The 26,704-nt window shown below is 43.4% G+C and overlaps 2 protein-coding genes across 2 annotated transcripts; both read left to right on the plus strand.

Annotated features, from left to right (window-relative positions):
* Positions 1-431: 431 nt before the first annotated feature.
* Positions 432-26,679, plus strand: LOC137780018 (NACHT, LRR and PYD domains-containing protein 3-like). Its single transcript, XM_068568324.1, has 9 exons — positions 432-521; positions 1,244-1,526; positions 1,885-3,676; positions 3,777-3,950; positions 8,024-8,197; positions 23,476-23,649; positions 23,775-23,948; positions 25,901-25,947; positions 26,105-26,679. The coding sequence occupies exons 2-9, from the start codon at positions 1,253-1,255 to the stop codon at positions 26,677-26,679; spliced, it is 3,384 nt and encodes a 1,127-aa protein (XP_068424425.1). The 5' UTR covers positions 432-521; positions 1,244-1,252.
* On the plus strand, positions 12,875-23,382 carry LOC137779753 (protein NLRC3-like). Its single transcript, XM_068567930.1, has 7 exons — positions 12,875-12,969; positions 13,984-14,157; positions 14,490-14,635; positions 19,386-19,505; positions 20,052-20,122; positions 21,207-21,435; positions 21,590-23,382. The coding sequence occupies exons 1-7, from the start codon at positions 12,875-12,877 to the stop codon at positions 23,380-23,382; spliced, it is 2,628 nt and encodes an 875-aa protein (XP_068424031.1).
* Positions 26,680-26,704: the final 25 nt, after the last annotated feature.

The following is a 26,704-nucleotide window of genomic DNA, read 5'->3' on the forward strand; positions in this document are numbered from 1 at the left end:
TCTCATCTGCGAGACTTGCATGGGATCCAGGTTGCTGCTGCTTCTTTAAATCTTTCTGAACTGAGCCGATCTTCACCTCTTTAGAAGGTTGGTCAGCATCATCTAGTGGACAGAGAGGAGAACTACATCACCTGATCTGTGAGTGGTCTGATTGGCTCGCTGTGTGGACGCGTTATAAAAGGAAAGGAAGGACTCATTGAAACCTTGATTTGATTTAAGAAAACATAATACAGATGACATTACACGTCTGCAACACTCAACAACACAGAATGACTCAGATACAGGTGACGGAGGGTAATGAGGAACTAAAACCAGCTCTGATAGGCTGACATCTACCACGTGTTTGACTGGTTCTGACGTCACATAGGTATTTATGGTGAGATGCGGTTGTGACGGCGTCCTCAGGTCAAATGCACACAGACACCGGGACGGACAGGACGCGAGCAGCTGCTTCTCTCCAGAGGTTCCTCCACACATAAAGGTCAACGTGTCTGTAAACTGACCAGAGGTCAGTCCACCAGGTGAGAATCCTACCAGAGGAATCTGGACATGTTTGATCATCAGATCACTTTGATCATTTTGTGTTCTTCCTCTCTTTAACTGGAGAAGAGAACGAGGTTTAAACAGATGCTTTTGTTCTATGCAGAAGACTTTCTCTCTGAGATAAAGAACAATGATCTTTAGAAATATAATGTTAATGTTTCTCAAGTAGCTTGAACATACGTTTGTTATCTGAGTTCACATCATCAGTGGAAAGTGAAGGCGTATCTGAACTGGTTGAAAGGTTGGATCAACATGAGTTTTTTTTAACTGTTACCACTCTGAATCTTCTCAACATCTTAACAACCGTGACACACACACACTGTGTTCACTAGTGGAGTCCTGTGGGCTCAGGTCATGTCTCAACTGGCCCACAGGACAAACCCGTTCTGGATGAATCTGACCTGTGTGTCTGATGGTGTAGTAACTGTGACAATGCTATACTACCTTTACAATAAATGTAAGAGACTGTAGATAAGTCACAGCATGGTAGCCATCTCATGATTCTCCTGTTAAACCTCAGGAAACATACACGGGCCTGTCGTTAAACCTCACATGTGCATTATGCAATCAAGCACTCATTCTTGTTCTCCTGTTAAGAGGCTGATTGTCAATAATGGCATGATTACTATTCCTTCATTACAAGATTTTAAAATGTAAGATTTGTCAATTCATTAAAAAGGTATCTTTTGTATCTTGACAGAGAGGGCAGATGGAGAAACCTATTGAGGTCTTCCTCAGAACTTTGGATGATTTAGGAGCCGAGGATTTTGAAAGATTCAAGTGGTTCCTGCAGCAGGAGGTCCTAGAAGGCTTCCCAGCAATCCCAAAGAGTCGACTAGAGGGTGTAAACCGGATGGAAACTGTGGATCAGATGGTCAAGAACTACAGCATTTCCACTATTAAAGTGATCCGGATCATTTTAAAGAAGATAAATCAAAATGATCTAGAGGACAAGTTGTCAAAAAACATCTCAGAACCTGAAGGTAAGTCATTGTATGAATATCAAAGTGTCCTATTACGAAGACGTCAACAAACACCAGTAAAGCAGGAAAGGTCTCAATTTGATCCTCAGAGATAGAGTCATGTCTTGTGCTGCTCCTTAGAGACCAAGCGACCAAACAAAGTGTGAGTTAATGGACACATGAAATGATATTAAGTTATTTTAGAATCATGAACCTATTCAGAGCCTTTAGTTATGAAATAAGATGAAGAGATTTCATCAATAGATAAGTTATAAGTCATGAGAGATTTCATGAATACTGAAATGTGTCCACTTGTGAGAAATGACTCTCATTCACTGACAATGCCTCATTGATTTTAATCTTTGTTTTATTCTTCCAGAGATTCTTACTGAGTGCCAGCGTGAACTCAAATCTAACCTGAAGACGAAGTTCCAGTGTGTATTTGAGGGGATCCCTGAAGAAGAAAACCAAGCCCTTCTGAACCAGATCTACACAGAGCTCTACATCACAGAGGAAGGGACTGCAGAGGTCAGTGATGAACATGAGGTCAGACAGATTGAAACAGCATCCAGGAAACCACACAGACCAGAAACAACCATCAGACGTGAAGACATCTTTAAAGCCTCACCTGGAGGAGAGGAACCAATCAGAACAGTGATGACAAAGGGAGTGGCTGGCATCGGGAAAACAGTCTTAACACAGAAGTTCACTCTGGACTGGGCTGAAGACAAAGTCAACCAGGACATCCAGTTCATGTTTCCATTCACGTTCAGAGAGCTGAATGTGCTGAAAGAGAAGAAGTTCAGCTTGGTGGAACTTGTTCATCACTTCTTCTCTGAAACCAAAGAAGCAGGAATCTGCGTGTTTAAAGAGTTCCAGGTTCTCTTCATCTTTGACGGTCTGGATGAGTGTCGACTTCCTCTGGACTTCCACAAGAATGAGGATCTGACTGATGTCACAGAGTCCACCTCAGTGGATGTGCTGCTGACAAACCTCATCAGAGGGAAGCTGCTTCCCTCTGCTCGCCTCTGGATAACCACACGACCTGCAGCAGCCAATCAGATCCCTTTTACATGTGTTGGCTTGGTGACAGAGGTCAGAGGGTTCACTGAACCACAGAAGGACGAGTACTTCATGAAGAGGTTCAGAGATGAGAAGCAGGCCAGAAGGATCATCTCCCACATCAAGACCTCACGAAGCCTCCACATCATGTGTCACATCCCAGTCTTCTGCTGGATCACTGCTACAGTTCTGCAGATCGTGTTGAAGACCACAGAGGGAGGAGAGCTGCCCAAGACCCTGACTGAGATGTACATCCACTTCCTGGTGGTTCAGGCCAAAGTGAAGATAGTCAAATTTGATGGAGGAGCTGAGACAGATCCACACTGGAGTCCAGAGAGCAGGAAGATGATTGAGTCTCTGGGAAAACTGGCTTTTGATCAGCTGCAGAAAGGGAACCTGATCTTCTATGAATCCGACCTGACAGAGTGTGGCATCGATATCAGAGCAGCCTCAGTGTACTCAGGAGTGTTCACACAGATATTTAGAAAGGTGCAAGAACTGTACAAAGAGAAGGTGTTCTTCTTCGTCCATCTGAGTGTTCAGGAGTTTCTGGCTGCTCTTCATGTCCATCTGACCTTCATCAACTCTGGTGTCAACCTGCTGGCAGAAGCAACATGGTGGTCTAAAGTGTCCAGAAACAAACCTGAACCAAAACATCTCTACCAGAGTGCTGTGGACAAGGCCTTACAGAGTCCAAACGGACACCTGGACTTGTTCCTCCGCTTCCTCCTGGGTCTTTCACTGGAGACCAATCAGAATCTCCTTCGAGGTCTGCTGACACAGACAGGAAGTAGCTCACAGACCAATCAGAGAACAGTCCAGTACATCAAGAGGAAGATCAGTGAGAAAGTGTCTCCAGAGAAAAGCATCAATCTGTTCCACTGTCTGAATGAACTGAATGATGGTTCTCTAGTGGAGGAGATCCAACAGTCCCTGAGGTCAGGACGTCTCTCCACAGATAAACTGTCTCCTGCTCAGTGGTCAGCTCTGGTCTTCATCTTATTGTCATCAGGAGAAGATCTGGATGTGTTTGACCTGAAGAAATACTCTGCTTCAGAGGAGGCTCTTCTGAGGCTGCTGCCAGTGGTCAAAGCCTCCAACAAAGCTCTGTATGTGGAGACATTATGGATACATTGGCATTACTACATTTGCTTGATATTTTACTTTGATTAAACATTGTGTTTGTATTAATACCTGTTCCTCCCCTAGGCTGAGTAGATGTAACCTCTCAAAGAGAAGCTGTGGAGCTCTGTCCTCAGTCCTCAGTTCCCAGTCCTCTAGTCTGAAACAGCTGGACCTGAGCTTCAACAACCTGCAGGATTCAGGAGTGAAGCTGCTCTCTATTGGACTGGAGAGTCCACACTGTACACTGGAGACTCTCAGGTCAGGATCAGCTGATTTATCACAAAGATGACAAAGTGATCTAAGTGTCTGATATACTGAGTTCATGCTGGTGTTCCCAACATGTTGCTGTGGAGAACAATGTCTACTAGTGTCTCTGTGACATGCTTTACGACATAATGCTGTGAACTGAATGGTGAACTGGCCACTATCCTGCTGGGATCAAAGTGTTGGAGGTCTTGTCCAACCAACATGAACATCCTTTGGCCCTCTTGCTTTTAGGAAACCAGGATGCTTTAACCCCCTAAAATCGACCTCCATGGGGCCGTGTATTTTCAGTGTTTACGTTTTTTAAATATTCATATTGTCTCGAAAAAACGGCGCAGAAAAAATTATTTAATTCAGTTTATTTTGCATCGCCCAAAATCACAATTACAAGATTTGCCTCGGAATACGCTCTATAGAACGTATTCAAGTGACGTCATCATCTCAATCGTGCCATCTTGGGGTCCACCTAGTTAGCCTCCTGCTAGTAGAGGCAATGGATTTTGCTATGGATTTGGCGTACTGGAGACAAGTTTTTACACACAGGAAAGTTTCAAGGCGTACAAAAGTCTGCAGGCTTATGCTGAATTCACACCAAAAGCGTAACGTTTGTTTCCCTGATTTTACTTGCTCGACACGTTATGTGGTTAACTCGTTTTTCGCAACCAGATGCGGTGGAAAGCCGGCGCGGCTTGAGCCCCGTTAACCCGAGTTACCATCGTCACATAGCCCGGTCACGTTCCTGTAAAACAGTTTTCATTCCAGCTATCGACCATGGGACATTAACAACTATTTCTGCGTTATACTTGTGTAAATACCACAAATAAAACAAATTTCGGAACACCAAGTGCCCCGTGTCTGGGTTCATACTATGATCCGTGGTCACACACAGCTGTCTCCGGCTCCAGGACGAGTGTCTGGATAAAGCCGCTTCCAGCGCTCATTCAGGACCAGCAGTGACTGTTTGGCTGCCGTGCTAAATGCTGTTCCCATGTAGCCAGTTTTTTTTTTTTACCTTGAAATGAATCACAGAGTAAAGGCAGACATCGCCTGACGGAGTTGCCATGTTCATGGCTTTCTCTCAAGTTTCCATCCACAGTTTCCTTTGCGCAAGTGAAAGACATTGATTTTCGCTCGGCGAAAAAGCAAAAGGAGATTATTGACGAGAGTGTGTCAATGGAAACGTGCAACAACCATATGTATGAACAGAAACACATGAGAACAGTCCTAACGCTTTTACGCCGAGCGAAACCGAAGTAAGTTAGATGCATTATTTGAGAAGCTGGACAAGTTGAAGTGCAAGCCTGTCTTGTTGAGCTGATAAACCCATATTCTGAATCATTAGTCCCACATCCAACAATAAGGCACAGTAAAATAATAACAAGACACGCCATTTTGAACTGAAATTGTGTCGCCTTCAGGATATAATGGTCATTTCTTAAAAAGAGCGGCATAAAACACAGCAAAACAATGCCGTGCATGGACCCCAACTTGGTCGCCAAAGTTTGTTGTGGTCACGTCGGTGAATACGCTCTTTAGCAGCATATCTAGGGGGAGGGGAGAAAGGGAGGAAGCCTTCTGACTGACTCACGGGTGGATACCCTTGTCAATCTAGAGGAGAGTTGTCTGACCCAACCTCTGAAAGAAAGCTTCCTGGATCAAAGATTGAGGTCAGCTATAACCACTGTCAAAGAGGAAAGTTTTAAGTCTACTCTTAAAGGAGGTGACTGTGTCTGCCCCCCGGACTGAAAGTGGAAGGTTATTCCACAGAGGAGGAGTTTGATAACTGAAGGCTCTAGCCCCCAACCTCTTTTTTAAGACTCTGGAAACCAGAAGTAACCCTGCATTCAATGAACGTAGCTCTCCAGTGGGGTAGTATGGCACTAAAAGCTCCTTAAGATATAATGGTGCATTACCAGTTAAGGCTTTCGAGGTAAGGAGAAGGATTTTAAATATAATTCTAAATCTTACAGGAAGCCAATGGAGAGCAGCTAATACAGGAGTAATATGATCTCTCTTTCTAGTCCTCGTTAGTACACGAGCTGCAGCATTTTGTATCAACTGGAGAGACCCGAGGGCCGTACCACAGCACCCAGATAATGAGGAGTTACAGTAATCTAGCCTTGAAGTAACAAATGCATGGATTAACGTTTCTGCATAATTTTGAGACATTTGAAATATTACGTAGGTGAAAAAAGGCAATTCTTGAAATGTGTTTTATAGGTGGAATAAAGGAGTCCTGGTCAAATGAAACTCCAAGATAAAACTCCAAGATTCCTTATGGTGGTGGTGGATGCCAAAGGAATACTATACAGAGAAACTACATCATTAGATAAGTGATTTCTGAGGTGTTCTGGGCCGAGTAAAATAACTTCGGTCTATTCAGAGTTCAGCAGCAGAAAGTTACAGGTCATCCAGATCTTTATGTCTTTAAGACACGCCTGAAGTTTAGCGACCTGGTGGATTTCATCTGGCCTAATCGATAGATATAATTGAGTTTTATCGGCATAGCAGTGAAAATTTATTGAACGTTTTCTAATAATATTCCCTAAGGGAAGCATATATAAGGTAAATAGAATTGGTCCAAATACAGAACCTTGAGGAACCCCATAACGGATGGCAGTGGTCATTGAGGCGTCATTATTTAGAGAAAGAAATTGAGGTGGATCTGATAAATACAACTTAAACCAGCTTAATGCTGCACCTCTAATACCAATCAACTGGTCTAATCTCTGTGATAACATGTCATGGTCAATGGTGTCAAATGCAGCACTAAGGTCTAACAGGACAAGTACAGAGACAAGTCCCCTATCTGATACAACTAAAAGGTCATTAGTAATGTTCACTAGTGCCATGTCTGTGCAATGGTGCTTTCTAAATTCTGACTGAACCTTCTTAAATAAACTATTAGTATGTAAATAGTCACATAACTTATTTGCGACTACCTTCTCCAGTATCTTAGAGAGAAAGGGAAGGTTAGAAATAGGTCTATAGTTAGCCAACACCTCTAAATTGAGGGTGGGCTTCTTAAGGAGAGGTTTAATTACAACCACTTTAAAAGACTGTAGTACATAACCTGTTAGTAAAGACCCATTAATAATATCTAATAGGCAGGTACTAATTAAAGACAAAACTTCTCGAAGCAGTCTCATCGGAACAGGGTCCAGGAGATAGGTAGGATTTAGAAGTAGAAACCATTAAAGACAATTGGTGGAGGCAAATGGGAAAAGGTCCGCTCTTGTTAGATCCGTGCGGCACTGCTGTTTCCGGCCCCGTCCTCCTTGTGAGCTGACAGAGCTGCTGGCCTCTATGTCGAGCTCCGTCTGTCACCGTGATTCGTCAATTTAGGTGTCCGTCGACATTTTGTGTAAAACTACCAAAACTCAGGAAATCCCGAAAGACCTACCCATCCACCAATGCTGCAAAGATTCACTGTTTTTTATTCGGATGGACAACACACTACCACCTACGAAAAAAAAAGTGTTTTCTTGAGCGCACTAATAAATACACAGAGAGCCTCTGCTCCGCTCATCTGTTCAGTTTTACTCTGTGAGGGCACACGCGACGTTGTGCTGGTAAACAGTACAGAGTACACACATACATACAGAGTACATATACACATATATACACATCACCAAAACCATTCGACCACCTGAGTAAAGTTATGTTTTCACAAGAGATCTGAAGAATTTCAAAAATCAATATTTTATCTTTCAGCTTTAAAGTCCTATTTTCTCTTTACACTTTTGGTAATGGTGCCTCATTATATAGAGAGCTGAGATTGTTGGATGTAACAATTTGGCATGTAACACATATGCAAGTGCCTTTAAAAGGTGAATTTAAGAAATGATGTAAAATCGAAAAAATGACCTTTATCTTCTACTGCACTGGAAGAACACATTTCACTGGAATCGGGATTTAAATGTGTTTACAGTGACATGATTTTAACAAAATGTCCGTTGACAAAATAAGAAGGAACCAAAATGAAAGCCACTCATGTTGATGATGAAAATAATGATTCATTGTGTATCGATATAATAAACTGTGTGTGTTATTTTCTGTGTTTGCAGTCTGTTTGGCTGTAAGATCACAGAGGAAGGCTGTTCTTCTCTGGGATCAGCTCTGAAGTCAAAACCCTCCAGTCTGAGAGAACTGGATCTGAGTAACAACAAGCCGCAGGATTCAGGAGTGAAGCTGCTGAGTGGTTTTCTGGAGAGTCCACATTGTAGACTGGAGACTCTGAGGTGGGTTCACTGTCTGCTGCTAGTGCAGCACCTTCATGTTTAATTAATAACTCTATTGATTTATCTACGTATTGATCCATCAAGTGTTACATGTTCTGGTACTATTGTTCAGGACTGGAGACCAAAGACAGTGTGACGACCCTCTCTGCCACTGGTCGTTGTCCCTGCAGGTCTGCAGGTGGGTGGGGCAGAGTGGGTCATCAGGAGAGTGGTGACACCTGGGGTTAATTCGTGGCCACTCACTTAAGAGGCCCCCAGGCCTGAGCTCTGGGGGTCACTCCCCCGAGGGGCTCTCACGCCCCCGAGATGCCAGGTTGGGTGTGCACCACTGTCGGGTTTGTCGGTTGTTTGTCTGTGTCTTGTGCCTGTCTCTCTGTCTCTAGCAGGGTCCCCTGATGAGCAGCACCTGGGCCGGAGCCCTGAGCGCATAAAGCTCCGGGAGGGGTGGCCTGTCAGCCGACAGCGTTATTTCGTGTTGTATACATTTTTTTGGCTGTGTTGAGGCTTCGCCAGCCACCTTATTTCTGTAATAGACTCTCTCCTTCGGTCGGAACGCTACGTCTCAGTTATGTTTTGTCGCGGCCATCGAGCCGGGTCGTGACAACAGTAGGACTCAGATGCAGACTTGAGTCCTGGTAGTAGGGTGCAAACACAAGGTCTTTAAACTCAGAGAAAGACAAATAAACTCAGAGAAAGACTGTCTCTTTTCTCTGCTGACGAGCAAAAGTTGATTATGACTACATATGATGAATTTAAGTCCATAATCATGGCATAATCTAATGGTGCTTTCACATTTATAGTGTAGCAAATATTTGCAAAACTTCCTGTTGTGAATGCAGCGTAACGTTCGGTAACACTAGTCACTTAATCAGTGCAAAATATCAGACAAGTAAATGTGGAAAAAAAATTAAATGTATCGGCTAGTTTTAAGTGCCTCGTCACCCAAATCAATCAGATTATATTTATTTAAATGTACCTGCTGGTAGTAGCATACAATTTTGAATATACTTATGGGGATATATTTACTGTATGTGCGTATTATGTAATATGTGTAGATTTATGTATGTTAGTGTAGATTGCCATATAACAAGGAGTTTGAATATTTATATGGGCGGATCAGTATGCATGTATTATCCATAATCAGAAATTCAATCAGTTGAAGCAGGGATAAGTATTGCTATCTTGAGTCCACCTTCATCGTGTTCTACAGTAATGATATGTATCGTGTACTAATGACTGTCATATAATTACAAGTGCTTTCAACACATCCATAGTTTCTTAAGCGCGAAATAAACGTTATGAGCAGCACGGCATGCAACGGCTTTCACCATGTTCTCCGCATCGCGGACACAAACGTGTACCACTCGCAAAAAAAAAGCGAGCTGTGAAAAAAAAAGCAAGCTGTGAACTTTTACTAAACCTGCTCCGGACCAAGTTAGGGGATTTCGATGTGTTGCTACAGTAATTGATCTAAACTGGCTTCTTGCAACCGAAAAGCCATCTTATCCTGGAAATTATCCATCAAAAATCAACAGGTACGTGGAATAGGGCCCTTATTTGAAGTTTCCATCGCGCATGTCTCACCAGCAGAGTGAGATGCAACAACAGAGTCCACAGAGAATAGTCTCCATCTACAAAGTTAGAGCTTCTACTGCACTGGAAGAACTGGTTTCACTGGAATCAGGATTTAAATGTGTTTACAGTGACATGATTTTAACAAAATGTCTGTTTACCAAAGAAGAAGAAACCAAGATGAAAGCCACTCATGTTGATGAAAATAATGATTCATTGTGTATCGATATAATAAACACTGTGTGTTGTTTTGTGTGTTTGCAGGCTGTTTAATTGTGAGATCACAGAGGAAGGCTGTTCTTCTCTGGGATCAGCTCTGAAGTCAAACCCCTCCAGTCTGAGAAAACTGGATCTGAGCTCCAACAAGCTGCAGGATTCAGGAGTGAAGCTGCTGAGTGGTTTTCTGGAGAGTCCACATTGTAGACTGGAGACTCTGAGGTGGGTTCACTGTCTGCTGCTCGTGTAGCACCTTCATGTTTAATCAATAACTCTATTGATTTATCTACGTATTGATCAGTGAAGTGTTACATGTTCTGGTAATATGTTCCACTTCACATCAGCTGCCTCGTTGTCTGCATGTCGTCCTCTACAATCATGACATGTACAACTTGTCTGGCTTCATGCTGTTGGATGGATTATTGAACAGGACTAAAGGGCCCAGACCCAGGGGCCCAAAGTGTCAGGGCCCAAAGTGTCAGGGCCCCAAGTGTCAGGGCTCAAAGTGTCAGGGCTCAAAGTTTCAGGACCCCTTTTCTTAATCAACAAAATGTCATTCAAAGAGACACAAAAAGACTCAAAAAGTAATGATGAGAATGTTAAATATATTAAACTTGATAAATATTATAAATACAATGAATTGTATACTCTGAAGTCAATATTCATCATACAAAAGTGTAATTTAATTATATGTAAAGAACCAAACCTTTATTCATTTTTAATTCAATATTTTATCATTTCTTTTAAGAGCAATTAGCATTTTAAGTAACTTGTTCACATGTTTTGATCTGCTCTGAATAATCTGGATCAATACTGATCAATACATGTAGTAACAGAAGTCTAAAAGTTATAGAAAACATCATCATTTCACATCTTTAACAACCTGTTGTTCTCCAGGTTCATGTGGACATTTGCTGTGATTAGTTTGTCCTCAACGTTAATATGATATTGAAACAAGTCATGAACTCTCCTCCGTGAGCTCCTTCTCCACGTCTGCTGCCAGCCCTGTACCAGGACCAAGTGGCACTTCATACAAAGTGTATAAGAACTGTCCCAAACTCCTGCTGCGTCTGTGTAAAATCCTGCAAGTCTTCTGGAGAAGAGGGAGGATCCCTGAACAATGGAGAGTGGCTGAAGGGGTATGGATCCCGAAGGAGGAAAACTCCACTTAGCTCGACCAGTTCCGCATCATCTCCCTGCTGTGTGTTGAGGCAAAGGTTTTCTTCAGTGCTGTTTCCAAACGGCTGTGTACCTACCTGGCAAAGAACACCTACATCGATACATCTGTCCAGAAAGGTGGCATTCCAGGAATGGCAGGATGTGTGGAGCACACTGGTGTGGTGACACATCTTATCCGGGAGGCCAGAGAGAACAAGGGCAACCTGTCAGTGTTGTGGCTTGACCAGGCAAATGCATTCGGTTCTATTCCACACAAGCTGGTTCAGCTCACCTTGAGAAAACATCATGTACCCAGCAGGTGTAGAGACCTCATCGCAGATTATTACAGCAATTTCAGGATGAGGGTCTCTTCAGGAGCAATAACATCCAGTTGGCACAGGGTGGAGATCGGTATCATCACAGGGTGTACTATCTCTATGACATTGTTCTCCCTAGCCATGAACATGCTCACTAAGTCTGCTGAGCCAGAGTGCAGAGGGCCTCACACGAATTCCAGACAACGGCAACCACCCATCACGACATTTATGGATGACCTCACAGTGATAACAGAATCAGTCCCAGGCTGCCGGTAGATTCTGAAGGGACTTGAGAAGCTGTTGGAGTGGGCCCGGATGCGTTTCAAGCCCGCTTAATCTAGATCATTGGTGCTGAGGATAGGGAAGGTGGAGGACAAGTTCCGGTTTAACATCACAGGCACAGCCATTCCAACTATCACAGAGAAGCCAGTCAAGAGCTTGGGCAAGGTTTTTGACTGCTCTCTGAGAGACACAACATCTATCCAGTCGACCTGCACTGAGTTGGATGGCTGGCTGAAATCCGTGGACAAGTCAGGCCTACCTGGGAAGTTTAAAGCCTTGCTTTACCAACATGGCATTCTTCCCAGGATCCTGTGGCCCCTCCTTGTCTACGCGGTCCCTATCTCAACAGTTGAGACCTTTCAGAGGAAAGGCAGCAAACACCTCCTGGAGATGGCTTCGATTACCAAGGAGCCTGAGCAGCATTGCAAGTGATCTGAAGGTGGCTAAAGCAGGGATCCAAGTGAGGACTGGCAGGAAATGGAAGGCAGAGGATGCGGTTCAAGAGGGAATTGCAAGGCTGCATCCCAGGAGCTTGGTGGGAGTGGTCACACAAGGTTGAGCAGGGCTAGGATCCTTTCCAACTCCCCAAATGAACACTAGGGGAAAGGAAGGGCGACGACTTGTTCAGGAGGAGGTGAAAGCAGCAGTGGAGGAGACGAGAACCTGCAAGGCAGTGGGAATGAAGCAACAGGGAGCTTGGACGAGGTGGGAGAACGTGGTTGAAAGGAAAGTGACCTGGGTCGAGCTTTGGCAAGCTGAGCCTCACCGCATCAAATTCCTCATCCAGGCAGTGTATGACGTGCTTCCAAGCCTGTCAAATCTGCACACATGGGGCATAGCAGAGACACTAGCATGCCCACCGAGAACGCGGTTGAAAGGAAAGTGACCTGGGCTGAGCTTTGGAAAGCTGAGCCTCACCGCATCAAATTCCTCATCCAGGCAGTGTATGACGTGCTTCCAAGCCTGTCAAATCTGCACACATGGGGCATAGCAGAGACACTAGCATGCCCACCGAGAACGCGGTTGAAAGGAAAGTGACCTGGGCTGAGCTTTGGAAAGCTGAGCCTCACCGCATCAAATTCCTCATCCAGGCAGTGTATGACGTGCTTCCAAGCCTGTCAAATCTGCACACATGGGGCATAGCAGATACACCAGCATGCCCACTGTGTTCCAAGCGAGGAACCCTGGAACACATCCTCAGTTGCTGTACGAGGGCACTCGGAGATGGTCAGTACCAAGTCCTCACGACCATTGCTGAAGCCATCAGCGCAGGTCTGGCGTGGGCAAAGCAGTCCTAACCCTCCAAGATAACCATCGCCTTTGTCAGAGCTGGGGACAAGCCAACTCCTGCCAGAAGAACATCATCTGCAGGTATCCTGACTTCTGCAAGAGACTGGCAGTTGTTGGTGGACCTTGAACATCACCTGAAGTTCCCCAGCCATATTGCAGTCACCACCCTGCGACCAGACATTGTCCTTGTGTCTGAATCCACCAAGCAAGCAGTGCTGCTTGCAGAGCTGTCAGTCCCGTGGGAAGATCGCTTGGAAGGAGCCTTTGAGCAAGGTGTTTCCCTGTGGAGGTTGGATGCAGAGGATTTGCAGGCCGTTCCTTGGCCAGAGCCTTCAGCAGTTTAGGCATCGAGGGTGAGAGAAAGAGGAGAGCCATCCGCAGTACCACCGATGCGGCAGAGGGAGCCTCAAGATGGCTGTGGCTCAAAAGAGGGGAGCCATGGAGTCATGGTAGCTAACTAGCCATCTGGACACAAGCTGAGGTCTGATCAGCCCCGGCTCAGTCAACTGGAGGAGGGCGTATGATGTTGAAAGACCCGAAATGTCCAATGATTCCAGGAACATCACTGAAGATGTGTCAAGATTTGGCAGTAGATGTACGTACACAGTGTACAAACGAAGAATTTGTTATGGTGGAACTTGCATCATATCAGTGACTATAACAACAACAGCAGCAAAAACAAAGAACATTTAACTATACAAAGAGAAAGTATAAACATTTAGATAAAAACGAGTGAGTGATTAGTAAATACGCAAGGATGCAGTAAATATGAGTTTAAAATAAAAATAAAACGATCAATAATAATATTAATAAAAATAAAGGTAAAGTAAAGTGCACGGAATAAGGAAAGAAGATGAAACCAAAATGAAAGCCACTCATGTTGATGATGAAAATAATGATTCATTGTGTATCGATATAATAAACACTGTGTGTTATTTTGTTTGTTTGCAGTCTTTCATCCTGTAAGATCACAGAGGAAGGCTGTTCTTCTCTGGGATCAGCTCTGAAGTCAAACCCCTCCAGTCTGAGAGAACTGAATCTGAGATACAACGAGCTGCAGGATTCAGGAGTGAAGCTGCTGAGTGGTTTTCTGGAGAGTCCACATTGTAGACTGGAGACTCTGAAGTGGGTTCACTGTCTGCTGCTAGTGTAGCACCTTCATGTTTAATCAATAACTCTATTGATTTATCTACGTATTGATCCATCAAGTGTTACATGTTCTGGTACTATTGTTCAGGACTGGAGCCCAAAGACAGTAGGACTCAGATGCAGAAAAAAAAGATCTGATTTCACTGGAATCAGGATTTAAATGTGTTTACAGTGACATGATTTTAACAAAATGTCTGTTTAGGAAAGAAGAAGAAACCAAAATGAAAGCCACTCATGTTGATGATGAAAATAATGATTCATTGTGTATCAATGTAATAAACTCTGTGTGTTGTTTTGTGTATTTGCAGTCTGTCAGGCTGTAAGATCACAGAGGAAGGCTGTTCTTCTCTGAGATCAGCTCTGAAGTCAAACCCCTCCAGTCTGAGAGAACTGAATCTGAGCTTCAACAAGGTGCAGGATTCAGGAGTGAAGCTGCTGTCTGATCTTCTCGAGAGTCCACATTGTAGACTGGAGACTCTGAGGTCAGTAGAGGGTTGAGTCAATCCATGCTGGTTTCAGCAGTATTGCATCAAAGACAGATCCACAGGCTTCAGGATTGGACGAGAGAGAGAGAGAGGTCGGCCAATCAGATGAGCCAGAAGCTTGTTGTGATGCTGTGTTTGAGTCCATGTGTTGTTGTTGTTCACGTCTACAGGAAGTGAAGCTGCATCAGCTGACGGCATCACAGATGTTTAGAGACAGTGGTCCTCATTCATCAAACTATCAAACTATTGATCATCTTTGTCACAGCTCTGGGATCAGACTGACTGAATCTGCACATCACTGGCTCTCACTTCATAGAACCAGCATTACATTTAGTAACCTGATGTCTTACTGCTCAGGCTTTACCTCCATGGAGCCAATCATCAGTCACGGCTGAAATAACCACTAGTGCTGCTGTGTTCATGTTGAGGAAGTTCAGAGATCCAAGGAAACCAAACTTCATCACGTCTGCTTCATGACATCATCTGGAGGCCGTGTTCTCTGTTTCTAGCAAGACACATGTCTGCTGCTTTACTGCAGCTGTAAGAACCCAAAATACAGATTCAGCTGTGATTTAATTACAATAAACAGATACAAATGAAGCAGAAATAACTACATAATGATGCAGATTCATGAAAAGTCTAAATTCATGTTTTGTTAGTTTTCTTCACAAGACGACAAGAAAACAACTTTTAAAATGTTAGCTTTCTAAATGGAGTCTGGATCAATCAATGCTAAGCTAACGTTGTAGCTGCTCCATCAACATTCAAAATAATGTTAGGAAGACGTAAATCCTCGACACTGATCCATCTCTTCTTCTTCTTCTTCTTCTTCTTCTTCTTCTTCTTCTTCTTCTTCTTCTCATCAGATGGGAGTAGTGATCCAGAGAGCATCAGGAGACTGGAGACTGGTCCACCCCTCCAGCTGGTTTGGTTTAGTCTCCCACACAGCAGAAGACTTTTAAAGACTAAAGTCTGACCCCCTCTCACACATACAGACATTGGGCCTCGTGTAACAACAGGTTCTCTCTTCTTTAGGCCCGAGGACCTTTTGAAGTTCTCCTGGTTCTGTTTGTTTCTTCCTGTTTGTTGTCTGGCGCTTCGGCTCAAACTCTTACGTCTTCAGAACCGGCTCAGTCCAGTTTGTGGCCTCAGAGATGTTTCCCAGCTCCTCATGATGCTAGAAGACAAACAACTTGAATAAATAAAACAGCTGTCATGTGACATCATTTGAAATCCTTAGTTTGTTTTGACTTGGAGACGTTCACATTCATTTTGGGCCGGAATGACGTTAAAGTTTCAGTATTTTTTTAATAAACCAATAGGGGGCGACAAAGATGAATAATCTTTAAATTCTTTACACGGTGGCTTTAATGAACAAAAACACAAGTTTTGAGTTTGAGAGTTGTTTGAATGTATTTTGTTGTTTCTTATTAACCATTTGTGAAATTGTACATGTGCAATTGTTTTAGAAAAAAATTAAGTTAAGGCCAAACTCACTATGTTTGTATTATTATAGAGTGGCAAGAGGCAGTGAAGGAAATATTCATATCATTTACTGACGTAAAAGTACTTAAACAACACAAAATCTCTACATTGAAAATGCTGCGTCAGTAAAAGTGTGTAAATATAATCTGGATATTGTTCTTTAAGAATTAAAATTATATAAATGTCCCCTAAATGGTGGTAAGAATGAGATAAATACAATTGTTATAGTAGGTTCAATATGAAGGATGATGATTTTTGTTTTTATATTTGTTTTTTATGCTGTTTTCAAAAAAAATAAATATATATATATATATGTTAATACATATATATATATATATATATATATATATATATATATATATATATATATATATATATATATATATTGTATCATCTATTTCTTATGCCAGTTTAACAACAGAAACTGGTACAATAGTCACCAGCCATCAAGGCTGCGGTGGAGCAAACTACCTGCAGTACCACATATTGTCCACATGAGGGCGCCTTGTGCTCTGTTTGTAAGTACGTGGTGACATTCTGTAATTTGAAGATGACTGGATTTTTTGGAGTTTTTTTTAATACTGTATAACTATATACATAAGCAATATTGTATTTTAACAGTGTTTGATGCAAAACATAAACAATGATTCCTTGAGTACTGAGTTTTTATATAGTCTGAATATGTTTTCTATATTTGGTAACATTTGAAAACAGACAAGTTGAAGGTGTTCTTCTCTGAATAAAACCTACAGACTTTCTCTTTTACAAACTATTGTAAAATCAACTACTTATATATGTATTGTATCATCTAATTCCAATTCCAGTTTACAGCAGAAACTGACACAATAGTCAGTAGCATGAAGGCTGTGGTGGAACAAACTGCCTGCAGTACCACAGTCCGTCCACACGAGGGCGCTTTGTGCTCTGTTTGTACGGTTGATCTCTGAGAACATGGTGGTGTATCAGCAGCCAGTCAAGACAGCAGGATAACAACACAGCAGAGATCACTATTTACAAGAACTGGGATTTTTTTTAAAGACCATCAATATGTTGTAGTTGCAATGCTTTGTGGGGGAATGTTCATTCTGCCATTTCAGGATGATTACATTCTTTTTGTAAAATATTTAAATATATTTTTTGGAGTTATTTTTGGAGCATGAATATGTCAATAAACCATATTGTATTTTAACAGTGTTTGATGAAACATATAAACTGTGATTACTTGTGTTTTTATATAGTTTTAATTTGTTTGCCTTATTTGGTAACGTTTAAAAAAAAGATTTTCTCTGAATAAAACCTGGAGAATTATTTTTTTAGAAACTATTTTATCATCCACCCCTTATATATGTTGTGCAATGTATTTATTTTCATGATACATATTTTTCTCATGCCAGTTTACAGCAGAAACTCGCACAATAGTCACCAACATCAAGCCTGCGGTGGAGCAAACTACCTGCAGTACCACAGTTTGTCCACACGAGGGCGCATTGTGCTCTGTTTGTACACATGAGGTAAAATGACATTCAGTAATTTGAAGTTGATTGGATTTTTTTTTAGGGTTTTTAATACCAAAACTATATACATAAACAATATTGTATTTTAACAGTGTCTGATCTATATAAAAACAGATCCTTAAACTTGTGAAGTAAAATTATAACGCAGCCTTTTTCAGGGGGACCTCTGCTATGTCCATTAACATGTCATATAATTGTACGGAGACATTATAAAAATGATTGCCTAAATTGAGAATCTAAACATTGATCTCAATGAAAACGTTTGTCTTTTTAGTCATTTTGAACAAAGACATATTAATATTAATACTTATATTGTTAGGGTTTGGCTTTGGCCGGGCCTAAGCGCAGACACAGGGAAGCAAGGTAGGGAATGGACTTTATTCACTAAACACAGGTGATCTGGGCGTGGCAGGAGGTGAACGCATGTGGCAGTCGGGCAGGAATGCAGGCATGGAGTCCTGGCCCAGGCAACAGGAGTTAGTACCAGTCAAAAACAACGTAAAGCACAAGAGGAGTCTAAACCTTTGAGAGGAATATGAAAGGCCCAGAGTCAGCACACACTACTGGAAATGATGAAATAATCAGGCAACTGGAGTGAGGAAAGAAGGATTTGATGAGATGACAGGTGCTGGAGATGAGCCCAGGCGCTGTAAGAAACACACACACACACACTATAGACTTAAAGATAATAATAATAGTGTTGTATTGTGTTAAACTTCTAAATTGTGTTAATTACATTTATTTGTGGAACTTTTGTAAACTGTTAAGAATCCTCCATGTGACTCAACAGTTAGTGCTGCTGGTTGGAGAGAGAGAGAGAGAGAGAGAGAGAGAGAGAGAGAGGCTTTTTTTTTTTTTTACAAAACCTTTATTTTACAATTAGTTTCAAACATTTCTCTTTCGCCAACATCATGTCACCATCATCACTTCATGGCTGAGCTGAAGGAACGTTGAATGCTAACTCCTCTCCAGAGACACAGCACAGTGCATCATCGTGACGCTTCTGGATGAACTCGTCCATACTGTTCATGCTCTTAAAAAATATAAAATCTACCCAGACTCTGGCCTTGACCAGAGACCTGAATACAGGAAGTGCCTCCTGCCCCGCCCTTCCTTCACCCTGTCTCCTGCTGCTGTATATTGCCAGCTTGGCGTCTCCCAGCTCCAGGTTCAGGAGCTGCCACTTGGAGGCGTTTACCTTTTGGTAGCTGACCCCAAGAAACATGCAGTACGCATGACCAAATAATTAACACCGTTAAAGGATTTTCAGATTAACGCTGAGTTAACGCATTAATCTGCCCAGCCCTAGTATATATGTACATATGTGTATTCATGAGTTCTCTCTGATTGAGTCTCTTTCCATAAAGGTTCATGTCATGAAGCTGTGAGCTCATGTAAACGTCTCCTCTGTCTGAACGACTGCATGTCATCACTTTAACAAACACATGCAGGCAGCAACGCTTCATATTGATGCTTTAAATGCAGCAGAGCACTGATGGGTCTGACCTCCAGCAGGTGGACACATGAAGCTTCCTGCTGGCTTCATTCACACCTGTGCAGGTGAAGTCATGTCCTGTGTTCACGCCCAGCACCGTGTGGAGGTGATGCTTCAGGGAGGAGCAGCTTCCAGTGGGTCAGAGGCAGCAGGAAGAAGCTGAGGGTTAATCTTTAACATGATCATAAAGTCATGAAACATGATCAGCTGCTCTCTGAGCTGCAGGTTCACACTGGGTCCCCACGGTGTTGGAGCGGGACAGCAGCCATCACATCAACAGGAAACTCTTCTTCCACACAGACCGGGTCCACACAGCAGAGAGCTGCAGAGGGCCGAACCCTCCCGGTGTGTTTCATGACCGACCAGCCGCTCTTTGCCGGTTCATGTGTGGATTCCTGTCTCTGAGAAGGAGTCCACGGCTCAAAGTGGATCGGACAACAGAGACCTGAACCTCCAGGTGAACCCGTGGGTCTCCATCAGGGGGCTGTAGGTGATCAGCAACATGAACAGGTATCACTCCACACTTTAGTACCTTCAGCGTCTTCACTCTGACTTCATGTTGACTGTTTCTCTGCTCGTTCACTTGAACCTTGACTCTTAATAAACTTATAAATCTATAAAACACATTCAGTCCTTAGATTGAGTTCTGATACTGGACTAAAGTCTAGACTCTGGTACTTCAGGTGTTTTATGAAGCTCATATTTTGTGTTTATTGAGGCCACACAAAACCAATACCATGGTGGTTGTATAATTTACAGGTTAATCATGACTTTATATACCTGCTGTATCATATTTCAAATCTTATCATATATTCAGATTCTTCCCAACAGCTGCTCTGCCTGAAGATTAAAAACAGAATTCCCCTGCCTGCTGGTCTTCTTCTCTGTTAGGACCCATCAGAGAGCAAAGTCCTCTGGACCAGAACCTGAACCTGGACCAGAACCTGGACCTGAACCCAGCTGTGTGTCCATGAAGAGTGATCGGTCTAAAGGTCATCCGATTTTATTCAAAGATGGAGGCCGTTCTTATGACCCAAAGTAAGTTCTTAAAACAGATGAAACAGATGACTAACTGTTCTGATTCTCTGATTCTCTTAAAATCTAAGTAGGCCGAACTTAGTACTTAGTACTACCACACGGACATGTGTGCTAAATTTTAAGTTAATCCGTCATAGTGGGCAAAAAGCGCGGGCTTTCGCAACTAAAGGGGGCGCTAGCGAGCTAATTATTTCAACTTTTTTCTGACACCCCAATCAGATTGCTGTTTTTCGCAGAGTCAGATAGGTGTGGAAATTTTGAAACATGGAGGTTTCACCAAAGCACCTCTTTTCCCTACTCAAAGCATAATTATTATGAACATTCACATAGCAATAGGTCCTCCGCTCTGACTGCGTCAGTGCTCGGGCCCTAATTACAGCACTTATACTGTCCAATAAAACTAGTGTAAGCAGAAAAATAAATATTGTATGTCCAGTGTTTCTGTCAGGTCACAGCAGCAGAAAGAAAAGTCTCCTGAACCCAGCTGTGTGTCCATGAAGAGTGATCGGTCTAAAGGTGGTCTGATTAACTTCAGAGATGGACAACGTTCTTATGACCCAGAGTAAGTTCTTATAACAGATGAAACAAGATGACTAACTGTCACACAGATGGTCGTCCTTCATCTCCAGTCTTTAGCATCTGGTTTATAAAATGATTACTTGCGACACAACACAACATCTTTAACTTTTTGTTGTGTTTGTGTTGTAATATCATGAACAATAAGCAGTCTGTGGTGCAGACACAATGTGAGCTGATGGTTCATGACTCCTCCACAGAGAGGACCAGGAGAGCTCAGAGGTTCCCAGAGGTCCGTCTGCCCAGCAGCATCAAACACACCTGGACTCCATATTTATGGTCTGTACCTGTACAACTACTTTTACATGTCTTCTGTTCACCATCATCTCCATGCTGCACTCTTTAGACCAGTGGGTTGTCAGTCTGTCCAACACGGATCTGATGTTTGCTTCCATGGTTTTAGTTTGTCATTCAGAGAATATTCTGTTCCAGCTGCTGGAGGAGAACATCCTCACTTTTGTGAAGGAGGAGCTAAAGAAAATCCAGAAGGTTGTGAGTTCAGATTACCCAGAATGCATAGAGAGTCAGAGGGAGGATGAGGAGGTTTTGGATGGTGTTGATGAAGAGCAGAGGAGGAGGAGCAGAGAAGCATTTCAGAAGATCTCACTGCACTTCCTGAGGAGCATGAAGCAGGAGGAGCTGGCTGACTGTCTGCAGAGCAGTAAGAGGATTTCTCTAAAGACTTAACATGCTGGATGAATGAGACGTTTACTAATGTCTCAACAGATGGACCAGAATATATTCAAAGACTCATTCATTGTGGAATGACATGTTGAAAATCTATTCTGATCTTCTTCTGTTGTGTGTTCATTCAGGACTTCTTGCTGCAGTTTGTCCGCGTAAACTCAAATCTAACCTGAAGAAGAAGTTCCAGTGTGTGTTTGAGGGGATCGCTAAAGCAGGAAACCCAACCCTTCTGAACCAGATCTACACAGAGCTCTACATCACAGAGGGAGGGACTGCAGAGGTCAACAATGAACATGAGGTCAGACAGATTGAAACAGCATCCAGGAAACCACACAGACCAGAAACCACCATCAGACAAGAAGACCTCTTTAAAGCCTCACCTGGAGGAGAGGAACCAATCAGAACAGTGATGACAAAGGGAGTGGCTGGCATCGGGAAAACAGTCTTAACACAGAAGTTCACTCTGGACTGGGCTGAAGACAAAGCCAACCAGGACATCCAGTTCATGTTTCCATTCACGTTCAGAGACCTGAATGTGCTGAAAGAGAAGAAGTTCAGCTTGGTGGAACTTGTTCATCACTTCTTCTCTGAAACCAAAGAAGCAGGAATCTGCAGGTTTGAAGATTTCCCGGTTGTGTTCATCTTTGACGGTCTGGATGAGTGTCGACTTCCTCTGGACTTCCACAACAATGAGCTCCGGACTGATGTCACAGAGTCCACCTCAGTGGATGTGCTGCTGACAAACCTCATCAGGGGGAAGCTGCTTCCCTCTGCTCGCCTCTGGATAACCACACGACCTGCAGCAGCCAATCAGATCCCTCCTGACTGTGTTGACCTGGTGACAGAGGTCAGAGGGTTCACTGGCCCACAGAAGAAGGACTACTTCATGAAGAGGTTCAGAGATGAGGAGCAGGCCAGCAGGATCATCTCCTACATCAAGACCTCACGAAGCCTCCACATCATGTGCCACATCCCAGTCTTCTGCTGGATCACTGCTACAGTTCTGGAGGTCGTGTTGAAGACCACAAAGAGAGGACAGCTGCCCAAGACCCTGACTGAGATGTACATCCACTTCCTGGTGGTTCAGTCCAAAGTGAAGAAAGTCAAGTTTGATGGAGGAGCTGAGACAGATCCACACTGGAGTCCAGAGAGCAGGAAGATGATCAAGTCTCTGGGAAAACTAGCTTTTGATCAGTTGCAGAAAGGGAACCTGATCTTCTATGAATCCGACCTGACAGAGTGTGGCATCGATATCAGAGCAGCCTCAGTGTACTCAGGAGTGTTCACACAGATCTTTAGAGAGGAGAAAGGACTGTACCAGGACAAGGTCTTCTGCTTTGTCCATCTGAGTGTTCAGGAGTTTCTGGCTGCTCTTCATGTCCATCTGACCTTCATCGACTCTGGTGTCAACCTGCTGGCAGAAGAACAAACAACTTCCTGGTGGTCTAAACCTAAACCAAGACATCTCTACCAGAGTGCTGTGGACAAGGGCTTACAGAGTCCTAATGGACACCTAGACTTGTTCCTTCGCTTCCTCCTGGGTCTTTCACTGGAGACCAATCAGACTCTCCTGCGAGGTCTGCTGACACAGACAGGAAGTAGCTCACAGACCAATCAGAAAACAGTCCAGTACATCAAGAAGAAGATCAGTGAGGATGTGTCTCCAGAAAAAAGCATCAATCTGTTCCACTGTCTGAATGAACTGAATGATGGCTCTCTAGTGAAGGAGGTCCAACAGTCCCTGAGGTCAGGACGTCTCTCCACAGATGAACTGTCTCCTGCTCAGTGGTCAGCTCTGGTCTTCATCTTATTGTCATCAGGAGAAGATCTGGAGGTGTTTGACCTGAAGAAGTACTCTGCTTCAGAGGAGGCTCTTCTGAGGCTGCTGCCAGTGGTCAAAGCCTCCAACACATCTCTGTAAGTACAGAGAGAGTTAGATTTATAGATCATAACTTAAATACGCTCCTATCTTTTCTACTTATTGTTTATTATTTCTTCCTCCTTGTCTCTTCAGCCTGACTGACTGTAACCTCTCAGAGAGAAGCTGTGGAGCTCTGTCTTCAGTCCTCAGCTCCCAGTCCTCTAGTCTGAAACAACTGGACCTGAGTAACAACAACCTGCAGGATTCAGGAGTGAAGCTTCTCTCTGCTGGACTGGAGAGTCCCCACTGTACACTGGAGACTCTCCGGTCAGGATTCATCAACATGTCAAACTAATGGATATTCAAATCCTGATTTACATTCATGGATAAACTCGTATCCTCCTTCAGATTGTCTTAAGATGTAATATGTGTGTTATTGTGTATGTTCGCAGGCTGTCAGGCTGTCTGATCACAGAGGAAGGCTCTTCTTCTCTGGCATCAGCTCTAAAATCCAACCCCTCCCATCTGAGAGAGCTGGACCTGAGATACAATCATCCAGGAGACTCAGGAGTGAAGCTGCTGTCTGCTGGACTGGACGATCCACACTGGAGACTGGAGACTCTCAGGTATGAAGAGGCCTGCTGCAGCCACAGAGCAGAGGCGGTTTTACGTAGGTCCAATAACAGCTATGGACAAACTGTAACTTTGGGCACGAGAGGTTCAGAGCAGAGTGGTTTCAGAAACATTGGGTTGGGTTTCAGAGGTTTACAGAATAAAAGAGGTGCCCAGACCCTCACATGAAGGAGGTTTAGAGCAGAATAGATTCAAGAAGAGATACATCACATTTTACATTGGGTGTTTGACAGAGTGGGCCCCTACTTGTAGCATTCACACTGGGGCCCTGCAGTAAGGTGGCACTGATGAGGTCTTTGAAGGCAACGTGTTCTCTGGTGTGTCCAAGCATGGTGTCACAAACCTACAGATAAATATATATATATATATATATATATATATATATATATATATATATATATATATATATATATATATATATATGTACATATATATATATATATATATAGAGAGAGAGAGAGAGAGAGAGAGAGAGAGAGAGAGAGAGAGAGAGAGAGAGAGAGACAGATAAGTGTTGTGGGGAAATATCTAGCCTGGTGCTATGGCCATATATATGCTAATAATCTTTGACTTCAACTATTGTCGTGGCTGCAGACAAAAAAAAATGTTTTGTGTGTCTTGATGGCTCATCAACATATACAGAAGGCCAGGAGCTATCTTGATGCTCTAGCCTGGAACTATAACACAAACACACACACAAACTAACTTGTTGTTGGGTTGAATTGGTATTTTAGATACAGTTATAGTCTGATATGATATCCACCCAAATGCTGAGGGAAAGATAAAACATTAAACTCTAACACAGGCATCTGCTGATTTTGACACTCACCTCTGCTCTGCAGCAATCCTTCCAAGCTTATTAGCATCCATCTAACCAGCTCTGGTTAGCATATAGGCTTGAAGAGAAGCTCCGTGTGGACGTCCTCCCACGGTCAGTGCTTTGCTGCTGGGTTTTTTAATCCTCATGTTCGGGTTCCAACTCGTTCAGCCTCTTCTTGTCAACATCTGATCGTCGATTGAAAGATGTTTCGCGTACAGACACCACAGAGTTTTCAGTCACCATGTCTCTGCTAGCTATTTTGGTCGCGTAGCTACGTGGGAGCTATACAGGAAGTGAGGGAATAATACAGGTCTCTGATTCGACGAATAGTCCAGTCACATTGAAATAAGAAGCGCTGTCATTGGCTAGGGCGCAAATGTTTGCGCCCGAAGATTCCAGTTTTGTCCGCCAATGAGAAGCTCTCCTTTCCGTAACGACCGTAAAAAGTTTGCTCGCTGCCATAGACTCCCATTTGGCCGTTTAACAGATTATTGAAAGTATTTAGAAGTTACGCTACTTGTAATTTACATGATCTGCGTTTGTCTTCATGATCGTTTGTTCTTGTGAACGGCCAAATGAAACGATACTTTAAATGTTGCCGCCGCAAGGGATTGCGGGTCGGCATTATCTCCTGTCCTTTCGTTAAGGAAGGTCCAGTGGTTCCTAAGCTAAAGGAACTAAGTTAGGAGGCATGCAGCTCCTTTCCTTTGCGTTTAGAGAGTTCGACCGCCCCTCATCATTGCGGCCGCTTCGGTAGTTCCGGGTCATTTCCCTCAGTGAGGAAGGTTCCTCACCAAAAAGGACTATTCAACCGCAGCCTCGAAGTGTCCAGGAGCAGCTGTTCATCCAACAGATGTTTAAACATCTGAGTTCCTGACTGACTGCTAGAGGAACCTGAGTCTGACCTGGAGGATGACGCTCAATATAACACTGATCATAATATCTCATGAAGAAGTGAACATGATGAGCTGTCGTCATGGGCCAATCAGAAGAAGCCCCATGAAGTAACAGAGGATCAGCGGATGAATAATAAGTGGTCCACATGCACATGAATCCCAAAGCTCTGTGATGAGAGTGATGTCATGTCCATGTTTCATGCTGCTCTGACCCCCCTCCTCCTTTCAGGGTGGAGCCTGCTGGAGTCCGATGGTTCAGACCAGGTCTGAGGAAGTGTAAGTGGGCTTTGAGTTTGATTCATGAAAACATTCAACCATCTGCACATTGTGACATCACTCATTCACATCTCTGATGTCATCATCAAAGTGTCACTAGATGAACAGATGATAGATTAATGACTGCAGCTGTATTGTGTCTTGTTCTCTCCATCAGATTCCTGTGAACTCACAATCGACACAAACACAGTAAACAGGCAACTCAAACTGTTTGATAACAACAGGAAGGTGACACGTGTAGAGGAGGATCAGTCATATCCTGATCATCCAGACAGGTTTAACTGCTGGCATCAGCTGCTGTGTAGAACTGGTCTGACTGGTCGCTGTTACTGGGAGGTCGAGTGGAGAGGAAGAATTTCTATATCAGTGAGTTACAGAGGAATCAGAAGGAGAGGAGACAGTGAAGACTGTTTGTTTGGAAGGAATGATCACTCCTGGAGTCTGGACTGTTATGGTGGTGTTGGTTACTTTGTCCTTCACAATAAGACAAGAACACCCATCACCTTCTTCTCCTCCTCCTCCTCACCCTCCCCCCCCTCCTCCTCCTCCTCTGGTAGAGTAGCAGTGTATGTGGACTGTCCTGCTGGCTCTCTGTCCTTCTACAGAGTCTCCTCTGACACACTGATCCACCTCCACACTTTCAACACCACATTCACTGAACCTCTTCATCCTGGGTTTGGGTTTGGGTTCAGCTCGGATTCCTCAGTGTCTCTGTGTTCTCTGGAGGATTGAGAGTCTCCTCCTGGTAGAGAAACCT

The sequence above is a fragment of the Clinocottus analis genome, unplaced genomic scaffold (genome assembly GCF_023055335.1).
Source record: "Clinocottus analis isolate CAN_PGR_092001 unplaced genomic scaffold, fCliAna1.0.p SCAF_8, whole genome shotgun sequence".
Taxonomy (NCBI): Eukaryota; Metazoa; Chordata; class Actinopteri; order Perciformes; family Cottidae; genus Clinocottus; species Clinocottus analis.

Bases quoted from the DNA above. Each gene is read 5' to 3' on its own strand.
- LOC137780018 (XM_068568324.1), top strand. From the start codon at position 1,253: ATGGAGAAACCTATTGAGGTCTTCCTCAGAACTTTGGATGATTTAGGA. The intron at 23,650-23,774 runs GTCAGGATTCAT...GTATGTTCGCAG, and splicing joins TGTACACTGGAGACTCTCCG to GCTGTCAGGCTGTCTGATCA. The intron at 25,948-26,104 runs GTAAGTGGGCTT...TCTCTCCATCAG, and splicing joins CAGACCAGGTCTGAGGAAGT to ATTCCTGTGAACTCACAATC.
- LOC137779753 (XM_068567930.1), top strand. From the start codon at position 12,875: ATGGGGCATAGCAGATACACCAGCATGCCCACTGTGTTCCAAGCGAGG. The intron at 12,970-13,983 runs GTCAGTACCAAG...GTTTGTTTGCAG, and splicing joins TACGAGGGCACTCGGAGATG to TCTTTCATCCTGTAAGATCA. The intron at 21,436-21,589 runs GTAAGAGGATTT...GTGTTCATTCAG, and splicing joins GGCTGACTGTCTGCAGAGCA to GACTTCTTGCTGCAGTTTGT.